Genomic DNA, 16,023 nt, shown 5'->3' with positions numbered 1-16,023 from the left:
AGAGTGTGTAGCAGTATGTGAGCAAATTTTAGGAAGTTTTGCTCGAGGTTACTCCTTTCATGCAACTCTCCGAGGATGAAAAGAAAAGAAAGTTTCGTTCCGAGTTGCAACCAGCCTATCGTTCGGGCATCGAATTGCACTCGAAACACACCTTACAATAGCTTATTGCATCTGCTCTTGCTACGGAGCAATTGGTGCTCAAAATCAAGCAAGATCAAGGTGGTTCCAAGGGCAAAGAGACAAACCTGCAAAAAGATGGACAACCACCTAAAAAAAGAGCTTTCAGGAAGTCCAAAAGGGAGGTAAAGCTGAAAATACCACATCCAAGGATCATGAGCCAAAGAAGAACAAATTTGGCTTGACTCCCGAGCAAAGGAAGCAATATGCAAAGGAGGGGAAATGCTTTTCTTGTGGCAGTAAAGAGCATATGTTTAGACAATGCCCCAACCGCAAACAAAAGCATGAGGACAAGCAACCCAAGGCAAACGTGCATGCAGTTCCCAATGTGCAGGGAAAAACGCAGCATGATGGAAAAGAGAGGATGGTATGCAAAGCATGGGGCCAAATCAAGGATCAGCCCGCTTTATTTATGTTTGATGATTGTGCAATAGATAATTTCATCTCTACCCACATGGCAGCCGCCTTGGGCATTGAGGTTGAGGACATGGGGCCTCAAATTAAAGCAGAAGCTGGCTTTGTTGGTAAAGAGGTGCAGGTTACCCCACTTTTTGGGAAGTTGCGCATACATATTCAGGGTTATCTTGATCATGAGCATTTCTTGGTTGCCCCACTTAATGGATGTGATGTATTGCTTGGCAAGCCATGGCATTATAGGCTTGAGCCCTCCAAAGAGTACAAGACAAACAGAATTTCCTTTATGCATAGAGGCCGAGGAAGGGGATTCTATCCCAATTGTATCTCACATCCAGATTAATAAAGCAATGAAAAAGAGTCTTTCAGCGTACTTGGTTTTTGTTCGTGATAACATTGAACCATAGTTTTTCCATACGGCAAACGCATACGGGTATGGAAGTATGGAAAAAGTACAGTTCACACCCCCAAGAAATTCCATACGTTAGATACCATACGACACCCTAAATTTAAGGAAAAACATGCTACATATTACACAAAAAACCAAAGAAACTTGAAACTGCAAAGATTTTGGGCTTAGAAAAAACATAAATAATGTGTGAGGAAAAACAAAACATAAGTAGAGAGTGGAAGAATAGTAAGTAACCCTACGGCTTAAGCCTCATCAAAGCTCCCCTCATCCTCAGCATGATCAATGGGCTCCTCATCCTCATCTACAAACTCCTCCTCCTCCTCCTCCTCCTCCTCCTCCTCGTCACCATCATCATCAAACTCATAAGCCTCGGTAGCAACTGAGCATGATGCCATGATGTCCCAACATGGCTAGAGGATGGCTGGCCATCTATAGAGGGTGGAGCAATCGAAAGAGGCATCGTCCCCTGCAATAGCCTCTTGCAAATCTTGCAAGGCAATCAAGCGCTCCTCATCTTTTTCTTTGTTAAGCATATCCAATGTGATCTCCATTCTCTCATAGCCTCTTTCTTTGATCTTGGAGATGAGCCTCAAGTTTGTGTGTATGAAAACAAGCTTCTCCGTATGAGAAGGAAGAAGTCTATTTCTTCTCTTAGTATGAATGAGAGAAAATGTGCTCCAATTTCTTTCACATGGGAGACACACGTGCCTTGAGAAAGCACCCTAAGTGCAAGAGCTTGTAATTTTGGTCTACAAGCCCCAAATGTCTCCCACCATTTCACACCCTCTTGCATTCTTTTCTCATCTTTTGCAATGGGACGAGCAAATGTGCCGCTTTCTCGCTTATACTTGTCCAGCTCATCAATGAGATCTCCTTGCAAGGCCAAATCACACTTGGTGTATTTTTCCAACAATGTTATCCATCCATCATGCACCTCTGAGTCACTATCTTGCTCTTTTCCTTTCCATACAGGGTGCAAGATATAGCTCACAGCATGCAATGGTGTGTGCATCATTCCCCATCTACCAATGCATAGATCTTTGATCTCTTTTATCTTATTGGTCAAAATGCCTTGCATGTTTTGCACTTGCTCTACCATATGATCTATAAGCTCATACATGAGGCCCATGGTGGCTCCTTCCCTGTCAGCCAAGCGGAGAATCTTCAAAATGGGAGCACATATCTTGACAATGGTTCTTGCCTCTGCCAAAAAGATGCAGAGAACACAATGTCTAACACCTCAATTGCCTGAGGGGTCTTTGATGCCTTCATTTTTACAAATTTATCATCAATTATCAGCTTGCGCACACCCTGCATACATCTCTCATCCAAGAGAGTAACCAGCATAATAAAAAAGTAGGCAAACTGAGTTGTAGAAGGCTTCACCAAGTCCTTCTTGCTGAGTTTTCTAAACAATGCCAACACTGTGGACTTCCTTGTGACAAATGTGATAACTTGAGTTGCTTGGTTTAGCACTTTTGCAACCCAAGAAATTTTGCCAATGTCCTCAAACAAGAGGTCCAAGCAATGGCATGCACATCTAGTGTAGAAAATGGTCGGCCACTCTTGCTCAACCAATTCCCCAGCCCGAACGCAATTCGATGCATTATCCATGCATACCTGCACAACATTTGCTAGGCCAACCTCAATGATAATTTGCTTTACATGCTGAAAAATAAACTCCCCAGACTTGAACTCCCCAAATGTGTCCACAGATTTCAAAAATACAGTGCCATGAATGGAGCATGCAAGAAAATTTATGATAGGCCTACGCCTAGTGTCTGACCATCCATCAAAAACAATGGTGCATACATATTTTTTCCATTTCTCGCGTACACCCATGATCTCATGATCAATGCATTTGACCTCATCCACTAACTCAGTGGTGCGCAAGCAATGGTAAGATGGAGGCACATAAGAAGGACCAGCATGTCCAATTGCCTTCACCATCTCCAAAAAGTAAGAACTCCTCACTTTCCAATGGGGAATGTCCTCTACATAAAAGAATCTGCGCACTGCAATGGTTGCTTGCTTTCTTGCTTGTACATTCCATGCATTTGCCAACTCCCCCTTCCCTTTAGACATCTTTCTCTTCTTATATGAAGACCCAACATTTGCACTACCGCTAACTTTTGCACTTCCCTGTGTGCCCATTGATGTGGACCCTGCACCCTGAGATACATCTCCACCCATATCATCCACCAAAGCATCCACAAAAGCCTCTCTGCCATGAACACCACTACGACTGTCTGCATGCAACCTCCTGTAAACATCTTTAACCTCTTCTGATACATTTGCGCAAGGCCCCACACCATGGCCAACCAAGCCCAAAATGTGTGCCCGAATGCGTAGCGGACCTCCATCCCATTGATGAGGGCAATACTTGCATTTATAGGTGAATTGCCCTTTCCCAAGGGCCTTTACTTGGAACACATATTGCCACTCCGGACGCTTGGATCGACCCATCTGTAAAAAGGGTGATTTAGACAGAACTTCGTTAGAGGTTGAAGAGGCCGACATTGGGCACAAAATTCACGTTTGAACAAGCTTGACTCTTGAACTTTGAAGTATGAACTTTGAAGAGGGCTCAGAGCCTCAAAGGGAAGGCACACAGTGCACAGTGCACAATGCACACTTGTAACTTGTAAGTTGTAACTTTGCAAGTGTGCACATCCCAATGGCCCAGCAGCACTGCTCGCAGAGTTGCTGCTCGCAGCTCAAGTCTCACGAGAGGGGGAAGGGGGAGCGAACGACCAAGGTAGAAAAAAGGCGCAAGTTGCCAGGCTGTAGTATGTACTATGTAGTATACTGTACATAGTACATACATGATACTACAGTGTATCAGTATGTACTGTGCAGTGTGTACACAATACAATGTACTACATAGTACATAGTGATAGAACTTAGAAGGTTTAAGGGAGTGCAAGCGGCAGATACTATATACTAGAAGTCTAGAGACTAGAAGGGGGCGCAGATAGAAGGCAAAAAATGCATAAACTTGAGAGTCGAGAGTCTCATACAGTCTAGAAGGGGGCGCAAATGTAAGTTATAGGTAACTTACTAAGTTGTGCCCACTGTCGGGTGTACCTGGAGGCTAGGTCACAGGTGACGGGTCCTGACTCCTGAAGACGAGTCGTGAGTCGTGAGTCGTGTCTTGAGACTTGGACGTTGGCCCTTTGGTACAGGCGACAGCAACCGGGTACAGGCCTGAGGCAACAGGTCACAATAGTCCACCGTCGGGTACACCCAACAAAAGCTGCGTAGAAGAAGCGTGAAATCGTTGTCGGCACCGGGCGGACCAAAAACCCAAAAGACCCAACATTTAGGGCACCGTACGGAATATCCAAACGGACGTGTACGGACGCAGACGTGAGCAGGAGTATGGAATGTGAAACGGACGCGTTGGAAAAAAACTATGCATTGAACCAAGTCATGAAAATGTGGATGTTTTAACTCAGTATAGAACTAATTTTCTTCATGCATACAAAGATTGTTTTGCTGATGCATTGCCAGGTGAACTACCTCCTCAAAGGCCCGAGGATCATCGCATAGATCTTGTGCCAGGTAGTTCTCCACCTAACAAACCCGCATATCGTGTGAGTGCCGCACAACAACAAGAGATTATGAAGCAGGTTAATGAGCTTTCGGAGAAAGGTTTGGTTCAGCCAAGTTCCGCACCTTTTTGCTCTCCCGTGCTTCTTGTAAAAAAGAAAGATGGGTTATTCCGCATGTGTGTGGATTATAGAGCTCTAAATAAGCTCACCATCAAGAACAGATTTCCAATCCTGCGCATTGATGACATTTTGGATAAGCTTGATGGTTCGGCTAGTTTCAGCCGTATTGATTTGAAGAGTGGTTATCATCAGATACGAGTGGTGCTAGAGGATGTCCACAAAATTGCATTCAGGACAGCTTTTGGATTGTATGAGTTTTTGGTGATGCCTTTTGGTCTCACCAATGCCCCAGCCACATTCAATCATATGATGGATAGGATATTCCGACCCCATCGAAAATTCACAGGTGTATTCTTTGATGACATCTTGGTTTCTCCAAGAATGAGCAAGAGCATAGGACTCATTTGGCCAGAGTGTTTAAAGAGTTGCGGAAGCATAAACTCTTCATTAATGCCAAGAAAAGTGAGTTCTTTCTTCCAGAGATACACTATTTGGGCCACATTGTATCCAAGGATGGTGTAAGAATGGATCTTGCCAAGATTGAAACCATTCGAAATTGGCTAGAGTTGCAAAATGTACATCAAGTACGTAGCTTTCTGGGGTTATGTTCATATTACAGGTGCTTCATAAGGCATTTTGCTATGATTGCCACGCCTCTACATGATCTCACGAAGAAGAAAGCCACTTTTAAATGGACTCCTAAGGATGCCTTCTTGCAACTCAAGAATGTGTGGACCCATATTGATTGTTCCCAACTTGCAAAAGCCATTCATGGTGGAATGTGATGCATGTGGGAATTGTATAGGGACTGTCCTAAATCAAGAAGGTCATGCAGTTGTGTCGATTGCATGATGCCGAGCTTCATATGGATATTTATGAGAAAGAGCTCTTGGCTGTAATTCATGCCTTAAAGATATGGAAACATTATCTTCTTGGGGTTGAATTTGTAGTCAAGACAGATCATCAAAGCTTGAGATATTTTCCATCTCAAACAAAGCTTTCGGAGATGCGGATGAGAATGGCAAACTTCAGTGGTCTCTCATGGGGACTTATCTGCCATGCGAGATTTGTATCATTTGGATGCTGATTTTTGCTATATATGGACTGATTTGATGGCTGGTCACTCACATGCCTCTTATGTGATCAAAGAGGGTTATCTTATGAAGGATAACTGCTTATGTGTGGTGAAGGATATGCGTCCAAAGGTTATGGAGGAATGCCACGCTCCACCTTATGCTAGTCATAGAGGTATCATGTCTATTACTCGCATGATTGAGCGATATTTCTTTTGGCCAAGCATGCATAGTATGCAGAGCACACAATTCTTGTTTCAACTTTTAGAGGGATCTATTCTTGGAGGAAAAATAAAAGATCACTCAACATTCAACAACTACACTTGTCAATCCCATTGTAGCGCGCTGTCCTTTACGAACGGCCAAATGCCTCCATACAAAATCAATGTTCCCCTCTACTATGTCGATATCAATGTTCCACTCTACTATTGTAATGACCCGATCACTTGCTAGGCCATGTATGTAAAGCCCCCAATATAAGGAGTGGCCATATCCCGTAGTATCTCCATAGTCACACAAGAAACGTTTCGAGGTTTTTGGGGTTTTGTTTCGAAAGGTGTCGTCGCTCAGCTAAGAAACCGCGAGGTTTCGAAAAATCAATGATTTCATAAAGTATAAATACTTAAAGAACTTATAATAGCCATCTAAAAACACAGTGTAATGATGAAAAAATGGTCTCTTCTCACCCATCCGTTTTTTAACTTCTTTTTGTGTATATATATATATACATATATATATATAACCCCCTGTAACCTTGGGCCTTATACTTGGGCTTCTTTTTGAAACTTTGGCAATTACACACGGCTGCATTACAGAGCTTCCCACATCGTGGCCTGATCTGGGACTATGCCCCAGAACAGATGGTATGATGACGAGTGCAGAGCCCTATACTCACAGCTCCGCATGCAGAGAGCCTTGGGAGCCATCACAGAGCAGGAGTCGAGGAGAGAGATGAGGAGATTTACTCGCCGCAAAAGGCGGGCCTTTGCAGAGATACAGGAGCTAGAGATCTTTCATTTCTTCATGAGTAGAGATAGCCCTATCTCATGGCGGCACTTCAGAGAGCCCCGGACACCGACACCTCTATTGCAGACCCACAGACATCGCACACATATGCAGAGGGCCTATACCACGCCCCACAGCAGCCACCTATACCTCAGCCATAGGAGCCTCGACCTACCACAGCTAGCTTCTTTACCCACTCGATGGTACAGGAAGCTATCCGCCGCCTACAGCATGGACAGGCCGCCGACGACCATATGGGGTGAGCATCTCATATATACAGTAGATTCTTTGGCTCCTTTTCTTGCACACCTGTTTAACAGGGCACTAGCAGAGGGTTTGCCTGCTGCGGAGTGGACGATGCACACCATTGTGCTGATTCACAAATAGGGGATATGCTCGATCCGAGCAACTACAAGACGATTATGGTTGGCCACGTGCTGGCCAAACTCTATGGTGCAGTGTTGGAGCAAGAGCTTAGCTTATATGCTGAGCGAGCAGGTTATATGCTTATTTTGGTGAGGCATTATGGCAATTTTGCTTCATTAGATGCCACTAGTGGTTCAATCAAGGACTCTTAAGATTGAAGAAGAGAAGGTAGAAATTGGGAAAGATTTAAAACATTGAAGAAAGAAAAAGGGAAAAGAAGAGAGGAGAAGAAGAGAAAAGGAGAAGAAGAGCAAGGAAGAAGAAGAGGAGAGACGAAGAGAAAGGAAGAAGAAAAGGAGAGAAGAAGAGAATGAAGGAAGCAAGAGTAGAGGTGAAAGAGGTAGCAAAAGATGGAAAAGGGAAGGAGGGAGGTAGGAGAAGAAGAGGGAAGAAAGGTGATGAGGAGGCTATGGAAAAAAACAAAATTAAAAAAATCCCCAAAAAATCAAGGGGGGGGGGGAACAAAACTTGAAATTTGGACGAAACTGTTGTACTAGAGAGGTTTCGAGGTTTTTAAAAACTGTTTCGAAGTTTCGAGATTTTAAGGTTTCGAAACCTAGAAACAAGTTTCTTTGTTACTATGGTATCTCCCAAATTTCCCAAAACCCCTTCACTTTCCACTTTACTATTGTAATGCCATTGCAATGACCAGATCACTTGCGAGGCCATGTATGTAAAGCCCCCATTATAAGGAGTGACCATTCCCCCATATCCCGTAGTATCTCCCAAATTCCCCAAAACCCCTTCATTTGTCCTAATTTTTCTTGGTCTAATTGGCATGATTCGTAAGTCATGATAAACCCTACATTTGGGGATAGAAACTTAACCATTCTATCTTTAGATTTCTAACCCTCCTTTCTTAAGTTCCTATTGTAGGTGACTATTTTCAATTTGTACCAATATGAAAAATCCCCCTTCCCTCCCTCCATCAAAAAGAAAAGAGTAGCTTACTTTGATAGGTGGGAACCTTAACCCTCTATCTCACTAACTACTAAATGGCACTTCACCATTGGTCACATGAGAATATACCAAACACCAATACTTTTTTTTTGTCTCTCATAGTTGTCACAGTACAAAAATATGATACCGTACGATATGAAATTTTGGGATAGCGTATGATAAAATACGCGGGCTGTTGGGGGGGGGGGGGGGTAAAGGGAGAGAATGGAGAAAGGGAAGAAGACGAGGCAAAGGGTGGCAGGAATAAGGCACCCGGTGGGGCTGAGAAGGCTGAGACACACCAATGGGTAACAAGGGAAAGAGGACGGTAATGCATAAGGCTACAGGTTGCATACGAGGAGCTCCAGCTTTTCTGTTACCCAGTATTGAATGAGTCATTTTAATGCTCTTCACATATTTATACTCACTTTATACATTGAGAAGACTTTTTTGAAAACAAGATTGAGTTTAGAGAGACAAGCTTCAAAAAACATATTCACAATCAAGCAAGCCTCAGCAACCAATCAAACAATCCTTTAGGAAAGCAATGGAATGAGTAAAAAACGGGCATCACAATACTTCACACTAACGAGATAACAAAAAGTGATGCAACATTTTGGTTTTCTGAAAAAACCCAACAAATACCACTAACCATTTACCGCTTCACCTGGGCTTGCAATCTTGAGCATAGTAGCAAGAGTATCCTGCAAAAAGAAACCTTTCAGAAAAGAATACATAAAATCCCAACCTTGTTGAAGGGGCATAATGAGACTAAGTTGCACTTCAAACTTACATACTGTTTGGCAGTTTGAAGCAAAAGACTTTTGAGTTGTGGAACCAAAAGTGATGCTGGGACACTTGAAGCATCAAAAACGTTTGGACTTAAAAACAATGAATCCAAAGGAATCTGAAAACATGTGCAAAGAGTGAGTGGATAAAAATATGAAACAGAGGAAGCCTGTTTATTTTGTTATGAACACATGATAGAAGTCTTTTTTTTTAACTGGATTCATGAGAGGTCACTTTAAGTAACACAAGGTGCCAGTATGTACAACAGGGTAAACGGAATGAATGCCTCACCCAATAGTAGTACTATCCTTCTGCATAACCAAGCACAAAGCTGTGATGACGTCCACCTCTTGGGGTCCATTTCCCTGGAGTATGTCTAGGATTTGCAACTAACGGGTGGAAGGTCGTGTATTGGGGGGGGGGGGGGGGGGGGGGGGGGGGGGGGCGGGGGGCGCAAGCAGCATCTGGCTCTCAGAAGGGATCCATTGGGGCCAAATGGCAGTAGATGGAAATGAGTGGCTTAATCCACTAACCATCTCAATATAGCTTATGACTATGAACCTCTCCCATTTCACTCAATATTTCTAAGAGCATGCCTAGCATCCCTTTTCTTTCAACTCACTTCCTGTCATTGGTAGATGGCCTTATGTCTCACAATACTCTCAAAGAGAAAAAATGCTCTCAAAACTCAAACTTGGCACACTTAGTTGCTATTTCACATACTTGCACGAAAATGTAAATCGTTAAGTGGCATTGAATGCATTTCACTTGGTAGAGGCTTTAGCATTTACATCATACATGTTAACTTTAAGGTACCAAAAGAAAGTTTAAAAATAGATGTGAATCAAAAGGTAAATGCAAACATACATGTGCCTTTTGTTCTGCAGACGATGCAGAGTCCCCCACGCTTAGAGACTTTTTAAGCTCCATATTTTGCACGGAACACTTCTGAAACCACTTTCAAAATCTCAAGAACGCAAAACTTAATCTTATGTCTAACTTTTCCAGTTATAAAAGATAAGAGAAGAGCACAGGAGGACAACACAAGCTCTCACACTTCTCCGGTTAAAAAGGACCACAGACAAACAAGAGAAGAGCACAGGGATGCTGATAATTAGAGAAATAATTCTCTCATTCACGATGCCCACAGCTTGAAACTACACAAAATCTTTCTTGATATGTGTATGTGGGAGGCCCGCATAGTACACAGATCTTCTTTCCATTTTAATTTCAGTATTTTTTGTTTCCATTTTCACAGTCTACATATGGAACTTTTGTAACACATGCATGAAGCAACTGTTTGGGGACAAGAATTGGGGGAGTATGTGTGGAGGGAGGGGCAGCGAGAGAGAGAGAAAAGAATGCCCTCCATCTCCAGAGAAAACGACCATCCTTACCACAACATCTATATGCACATGATTGCAGATGGATTGTCTCCCCCAATTCCAGTACAGCCTAGACTCTACGCACTTCAACCTCCCATGACAGAAGATATCATCAGGTTGAATCTACTTGGCCTACATGAATGCCGGACTTGGGTGTAATCATTAGGGTTGGGACGAAACGTGAGTTCTACATGGAGCATTTTTTGAGACTCACCAAGGATGGATTCTTTGAGATCCCGAGGTACATGCGAATCCACATGTCACATGCTATGTGCATTGTGAATGGTCAGCTCAGAGTATCCTCCCAACACTTCCGAGTAGAGACTAGGAGAGCCAATAACAACCCATCAGAGGAGTGGATATGAAGAGTATGCACCATAGGGGAGGTAGAGGACGACCCACTATATGTTCAGCTTTTGCCTCTTCCAGAGGTATTTGGGCCACTCGCATAGGTGAGGCAGTATGAGGACAAGTGACATATTGGGATGTATCTGATAGAGAGCTTAGATGACATAGGCACGGAGTATTGAGAGGACATGTGAAGAGACAAGGCCAGCCCATACAAGACCTTGCCCAAAGATCCATTAGTGATTTATTCACAGCAAAAGCATCCACATCAGCCACCCATGCCGACACCGTTGCATCGACATCAGCTCATGTCACCATTTGGCCACCCAATTGGTCCACCCGTGCTTTCTCATCATGTATGTACATTGGACTAGTGTCCATGGCAGTTGTATATGCCAGGGATTAATGCCACTCATGTGATACTATGGAATTGGCTTTCCGTTGGGACTTGTGCCTCTATGTACATGCCTGGAAATGCCTGGTGGATTGGTGTTCCATTGGGCCTGGTACCTTGTGTACTTGCTTGGAGCGTGTCTATTTTGGTATAGTCTCATGAACGGGGATTGTCCATACCAATGTTGCATTGCATAGCATCTTGCTTGCAATTGAAATCGCATGTTGTTTTCATGCTTACTTGACCAATGTGTAGTTCCGAGTAAGGGGACGCCCGCCCATGAACAGTGCGTGTGAAACTGTCTGCTAACATGGTTATGTGGCATGTGACAGGTGGTAAGTATTGTTCATAAACCTAACCTTAGGAATTAGCACTAATTTATAAGTGAGTGTGTACACTCTTCATTAAGTTTTGGGCAACCAAAAGTCACTTATAAATTATGACCAGCCCGGTGTTTACACACTGATGTCCCGAGAGGGACAAACCCAACACCCACCGCCCAAACCTTATCCCCTTTGTACAAAAAGAGTAACCAACCATGTGTCCGTTCTAGCTTGCACCACAAAGCAACTACCTAACACCTACAGTGGACAACTCACCGCCTCACTCTTCCCTCTCTCTAGAAGTAGGTGCCTCCTTCATGAGGCCTCTTTGGCTGTATTTTCTGCACTTTCTCCTTCCCAACTCCATATCCAAGCTTGCTAGGGTGTTTTCCAAGCTTCCAAGAGTGTTTCTAGGTGCAATACACTCTCCTACACACTCCCAATGACTGAAATTCAGTAAAACAGCTCTCATTTTTGCTGTAATTTCTGGTTTTTTTGCTGAAAACCCTATTTCCAGCCTTCCTTTCTCAAGTTGAATCATAGGAGAAGCTTTCCTAGGGTTCCCTTCATCCTCTTGAAGACTTTTGTCACGAAGAATTGCGACAAAACGAAGATTTCAACACTTCAAGCACTTCCATCGCGAAGACTTCTGTTGTCACCGACTCTACTTGCAATTGGTAAGCTTTTATGCTTAAATATGGAAGCAAGTAGCAGGAGGGAGAAACCGGATTACAAGATCACATACCCTATGTAATGTTCTCTTGTGCTACGTGCTCTCTTGGAGATTGTTGCTACCATTGGTGGAACAATAGAGCGCAAATGGTAGGGAACATGGGTGAGTACTTGAGAGGGTAGTGTGAGTTGCAAGTCTACACCGACAACCACATTGTTTGCAATATTGTATTCATATGCATTGGTATGGAATTGTGGTCAGAAATGCCCATGACGCTATGTACTTGATTCTCCCAAGATCAATATACTTTATTTAAGGGAGGGGCCGCGACCATTCCGGCTCATTGTGTGTCTCTTGTCAATTCAGCAAATTACTTCTTGTATTGAGTATATTGTCCATTAAATCTTGGTGTATTTAAGTGTATTGATTAGCATTGTGTCAACCAAGTTACAGCTTATACCAGCTGTACACGACAGGGTCATATTCACACCCCAGAGGAGTCTTGAGTGAGCAAGCCTGCTCCATCTTACGTGCCAGGCACCCCCCTACTACATGACACGACGAGGGTCATATTCACGTCCCATAGGAGTCTTAAGTGAGCAAGCCTGCTCCATCTTACGTGCCACCCACCCTTGCTTAGGCCCCCAAGGCAACAACATAATCCTCTCTCTCTCTCTCTCATACATACGTCACATGCTATGCGTATCACGATCGGCCAGCTCAAGGTATCCTCCCACCACCTCAAAGTAGAGACTGGCAGATCTAAAGATATCCCACATGAGGAGAGGACATGCAGAGTATGCACCACAGGAGCACTAGAGGATGAGGCCCATTATATGTTCAGTTTCCCGGCTTACTATGAGATACGGGGGAGATTCCACTACCTCTTCTGAGAGGGATTCGGACCACTCACACCGGTGATACAGTTTTAAGGATCAGAGGTGCTTGGGCATGTACTTGATCGACCTCAGACGACACAGGGATGTAGTGTTGAGGCAGCATGCTAAGAGACAGTCCCGACTCCGACAGGACACCTCACAGAGAACCATCACAAATTTCTTTGTGGTACACAAATCCACATCGGAATACATTGTCCACAACAGTTCCTCTACTACGACATCAAAGCCCATCACTCGTACCCACGCTCCAGCTCCACGCCCCAGAGGAGTTCTTAGTGAGAGCTCGATCCATTCTGCAAGCCAGACGTCCCCGACCCAGAGCATCAGGTCCCTCCACCACACAGAGACAGATTCGTGAGGTTCTCCACCGACATGACACTCTCCCATCACAGAGGCCTAACATTCACTCCACCATCAAATCGATTCTGGCTGAGGCGGGTATCGTCATTAGCTAATCACAGCATATCTCACTCTACATAGGATCATCCGTTGATCACATGTCAACTGTCAGATGTTTTCATTTTACTTTTTCTTTCAGTTTTCCATAGCTCAGTATATCCATGGTACCATTGTATTACTTTTGGTCTCATAGACCCTTGGGGTCTTCCCTAGACATTAATATAACTTTATTTCTTTCTTTCTCTCTCTTTTGCTTGCACCAAGCTAAAGAGATCCCAAAAATCGAAGGCCTTGCATTCAGAACTGAACGCCATCATTGACAGGATGGAGAAACACGTGCTCGCAAGCTCGTAGAAGCCAGAGAAACCCCCTAGGCGGATGGGCAAAACATGAGCTGAAAGTTATTAGGGGCATCCTGACGCTATAGCTCTATGCAAGGAACTCAAAGTGGAAGAGACCCCCTATGTGGACACATGGCGTGTGGGATGGGCCACCTCACAGGAGCGCCCTCATATTGAAATTCTCGAACCTTGCTAGCTGACATGCCATCATAGACACACGGACAGCTCTCCAAGGCGAGAAGATATACATAGGGGATGATCTAACCCAAACCCAGGTAGAGCATAGGCGGGCAAACATGCCCAAGGTGCACAAGGCTCGCAAGGCGGGGAAGTGAGCAGTATAAAGGGAAGGGCGAGTCATCATCACAAAGCTGTGGCAACTGTGGGACCATACACTTGGAGCTGGCAGTTTGGAACTACAATGGGACACTATGGTGGTCAGACATTTGGGGACTTAGGGAAGTTTTTACATAGAGGGACATATCTTCTTCATAGAGAACCACAAAAGCCCGGAGAGAGGGCTACCACACATTTTAGGCTAGTAGGGTAGGCGGGTCTGGCGGAGTGGTGGTACTATTCAGGACACATATATAGTCCATGATCACCATAGTCCGCACGGATAGAGAGGCATGCTTTATGTGGGTGAAGTTACAAGTCACACTGGAGAGATGTATACACATTGCTCTATGTAACTTCCACCTAGGAAGTCCTCATATGCTATTCTAGAGGAGGGAGAGTAGTTACCCCCTCCATGCAAACATCATTGACTACTCACGCTTGGGCGAAGTTCTCCTTTTAGGGGACTTCAACGCCAGAACTCGGAGCAAGAAAGCATTTGTATATGACTAGGAGGAGCGGACAATGTAGGAGATAGACTCGGAGGAGATTGGCATTCAGCAAGCATCACACAACACAAGAGACATTATAGCATCAGGGAGAGAGTTCCTCGTCCTGGGAACTACACATGGCTTAGCCATCTTCAACGGGATTTCCCGTTGGCCTTTTTACGCAGCTCTCATAGCTTCCCACATGGTGGAGCCTCGAGTACAGTGGATTAACTAATGGGATCTCCGGCTTTAGCCACATCCATACATACCTTCGCGGCTTCGCCATTCCCACCCGCCCCCTTGCAGCCGACCATGCCTATCTCTCCTTCAGCCTCAGCTTTTATGCACCATCCTAACCACCACCACCGCCCATCTCCCACTACACCCAAATTCACTTCCACCATGATGGGGACTCGACTTACTCCGACCATCTCTACTGACATCTAACATATGTGACCCCAATCTTCCACCAACCGACCTCACCACATATGGGTGGTGGTGCTCCCTTGAGACGAGAACGGGGCGGACCGCAGAGCGAGGGAAGGGCGAGTTCAGGCGTTTGGTCCTCGCACCCCCCTCGGAGACATACGACATTTCTCCCCCTTCGGCGAGTGTCTACCCACCCCTCCGCCGATGGGCTTGGCTTCCCTCTAGCCGCATGGGTCTCACGGGACTCAACGTGCCGAGGGTGGCCGTTGGTGCCTAGTAGGTGATGAGAGGCGGAGAGCCGTGTCCCGGGCCGCCGGTGCCCCGTTGCTAGTGAGTTCCCGTTAGGGACGCGACGAGATCAAGGTAGACGACGGCATTGCCCGTCACGTGTAAGTGTGCGGCTTATACCACTACAAAAGGTCATGGACTCGGTGTGCCAAGACGAGAAACAGTGTCCCGTCCTCCGAGCTTGGCACAAAAACCACTTCTTAAGAATCTCCGAGGATGGTTTCGTTGTGATCTCGAGATAGAGGAGGTGGAGGAGACGTATCACTAGTAGGCATCCTTGTTTCCATACTACTTTATGCTGGTGACATTGTGCTCTCTGCAGATTCTCCAGAGGCTCTCCAAAGGCATCTTGACACATTATAGGACTTTTGTTCACAGCAGGATCTGATAGTAAACCTTGGGAAAACCAAGGTTTTGGTCTTCAACACATCCCCTCTTTTGACATCTCGACTCAGTTTCACCTACATGGGCACATCTACATGGGCAGCCCAATGGAGATTGCACACTCATATGTGTAATTGGAAGTCACTTTTACAGGCCCAGTCTTCCTGATGAGCCATGCTACAGAGGCTAGACTGATGCTAGGGTATGCTTCTCTTAATCTTATGGAGAGACAGTGCTTCCAAGCCCATTTCCAAGAGCGGAGGACCAAGATGTGGCTATTTGACACCTTGGTCACTCCAGCATTGATGTATAGAGAACCCTTTTGGGCACGTGATCTTATAGCGGCCAAATGGCTGAAAATAGAGAGGCCTCAGGGCATGATTCTCTCCCTATGATACACAGCAAACCATCGGTCCCACATGAT

General features: G+C 44.9%; 1 protein-coding gene and 1 pseudogene across 8 annotated transcripts in view; both read right to left on the bottom strand.

Moving 5' to 3' along the window:
- The window catches only part of LOC147640337 (serine/threonine-protein kinase BLUS1-like), an 84,684-nt gene that overhangs the window by 7,957 nt on the left and 60,704 nt on the right, over nt 1-16,023 (bottom strand). Inside the window, exons 16-18 of one of the 8 annotated variants that reach the window (XR_015262826.1) lie at nt 9,777-9,857; nt 8,914-9,027; nt 8,780-8,824 (exon numbers count right to left, since the gene is read on the bottom strand). Coding sequence is in view for 3 of the 8 variants with exons in the window: in XM_086779405.1 (XP_086635531.1) it covers nt 8,773-8,824; nt 8,914-9,027; nt 9,777-9,857 (247 nt within the window). In the remaining 5 variants the exon portion in view is untranslated. Of the gene's footprint in view, nt 1-8,772; nt 8,825-8,913; nt 9,028-9,776; nt 9,858-16,023 lie in introns of all 8 variants that reach the window. The other 7 variants (XR_015262829.1, XR_015262825.1, XR_015262827.1 and 4 more) reach the window with 7 other exon arrangements.
- LOC147640338 (uncharacterized) lies at nt 1,112-3,669 on the bottom strand (annotated as a pseudogene).

This window comes from Cibotium barometz, chromosome 3, assembly GCF_041138505.1.
Source record: "Cibotium barometz isolate CiBa-2024 chromosome 3, ASM4113850v1, whole genome shotgun sequence".
Lineage (NCBI taxonomy): Eukaryota > Viridiplantae > Streptophyta > Polypodiopsida > Cyatheales > Cibotiaceae > Cibotium > Cibotium barometz.
Note: the sequence above shows the minus strand (reverse complement) of the source record. Positions and strands in the feature narration are given on the sequence as shown.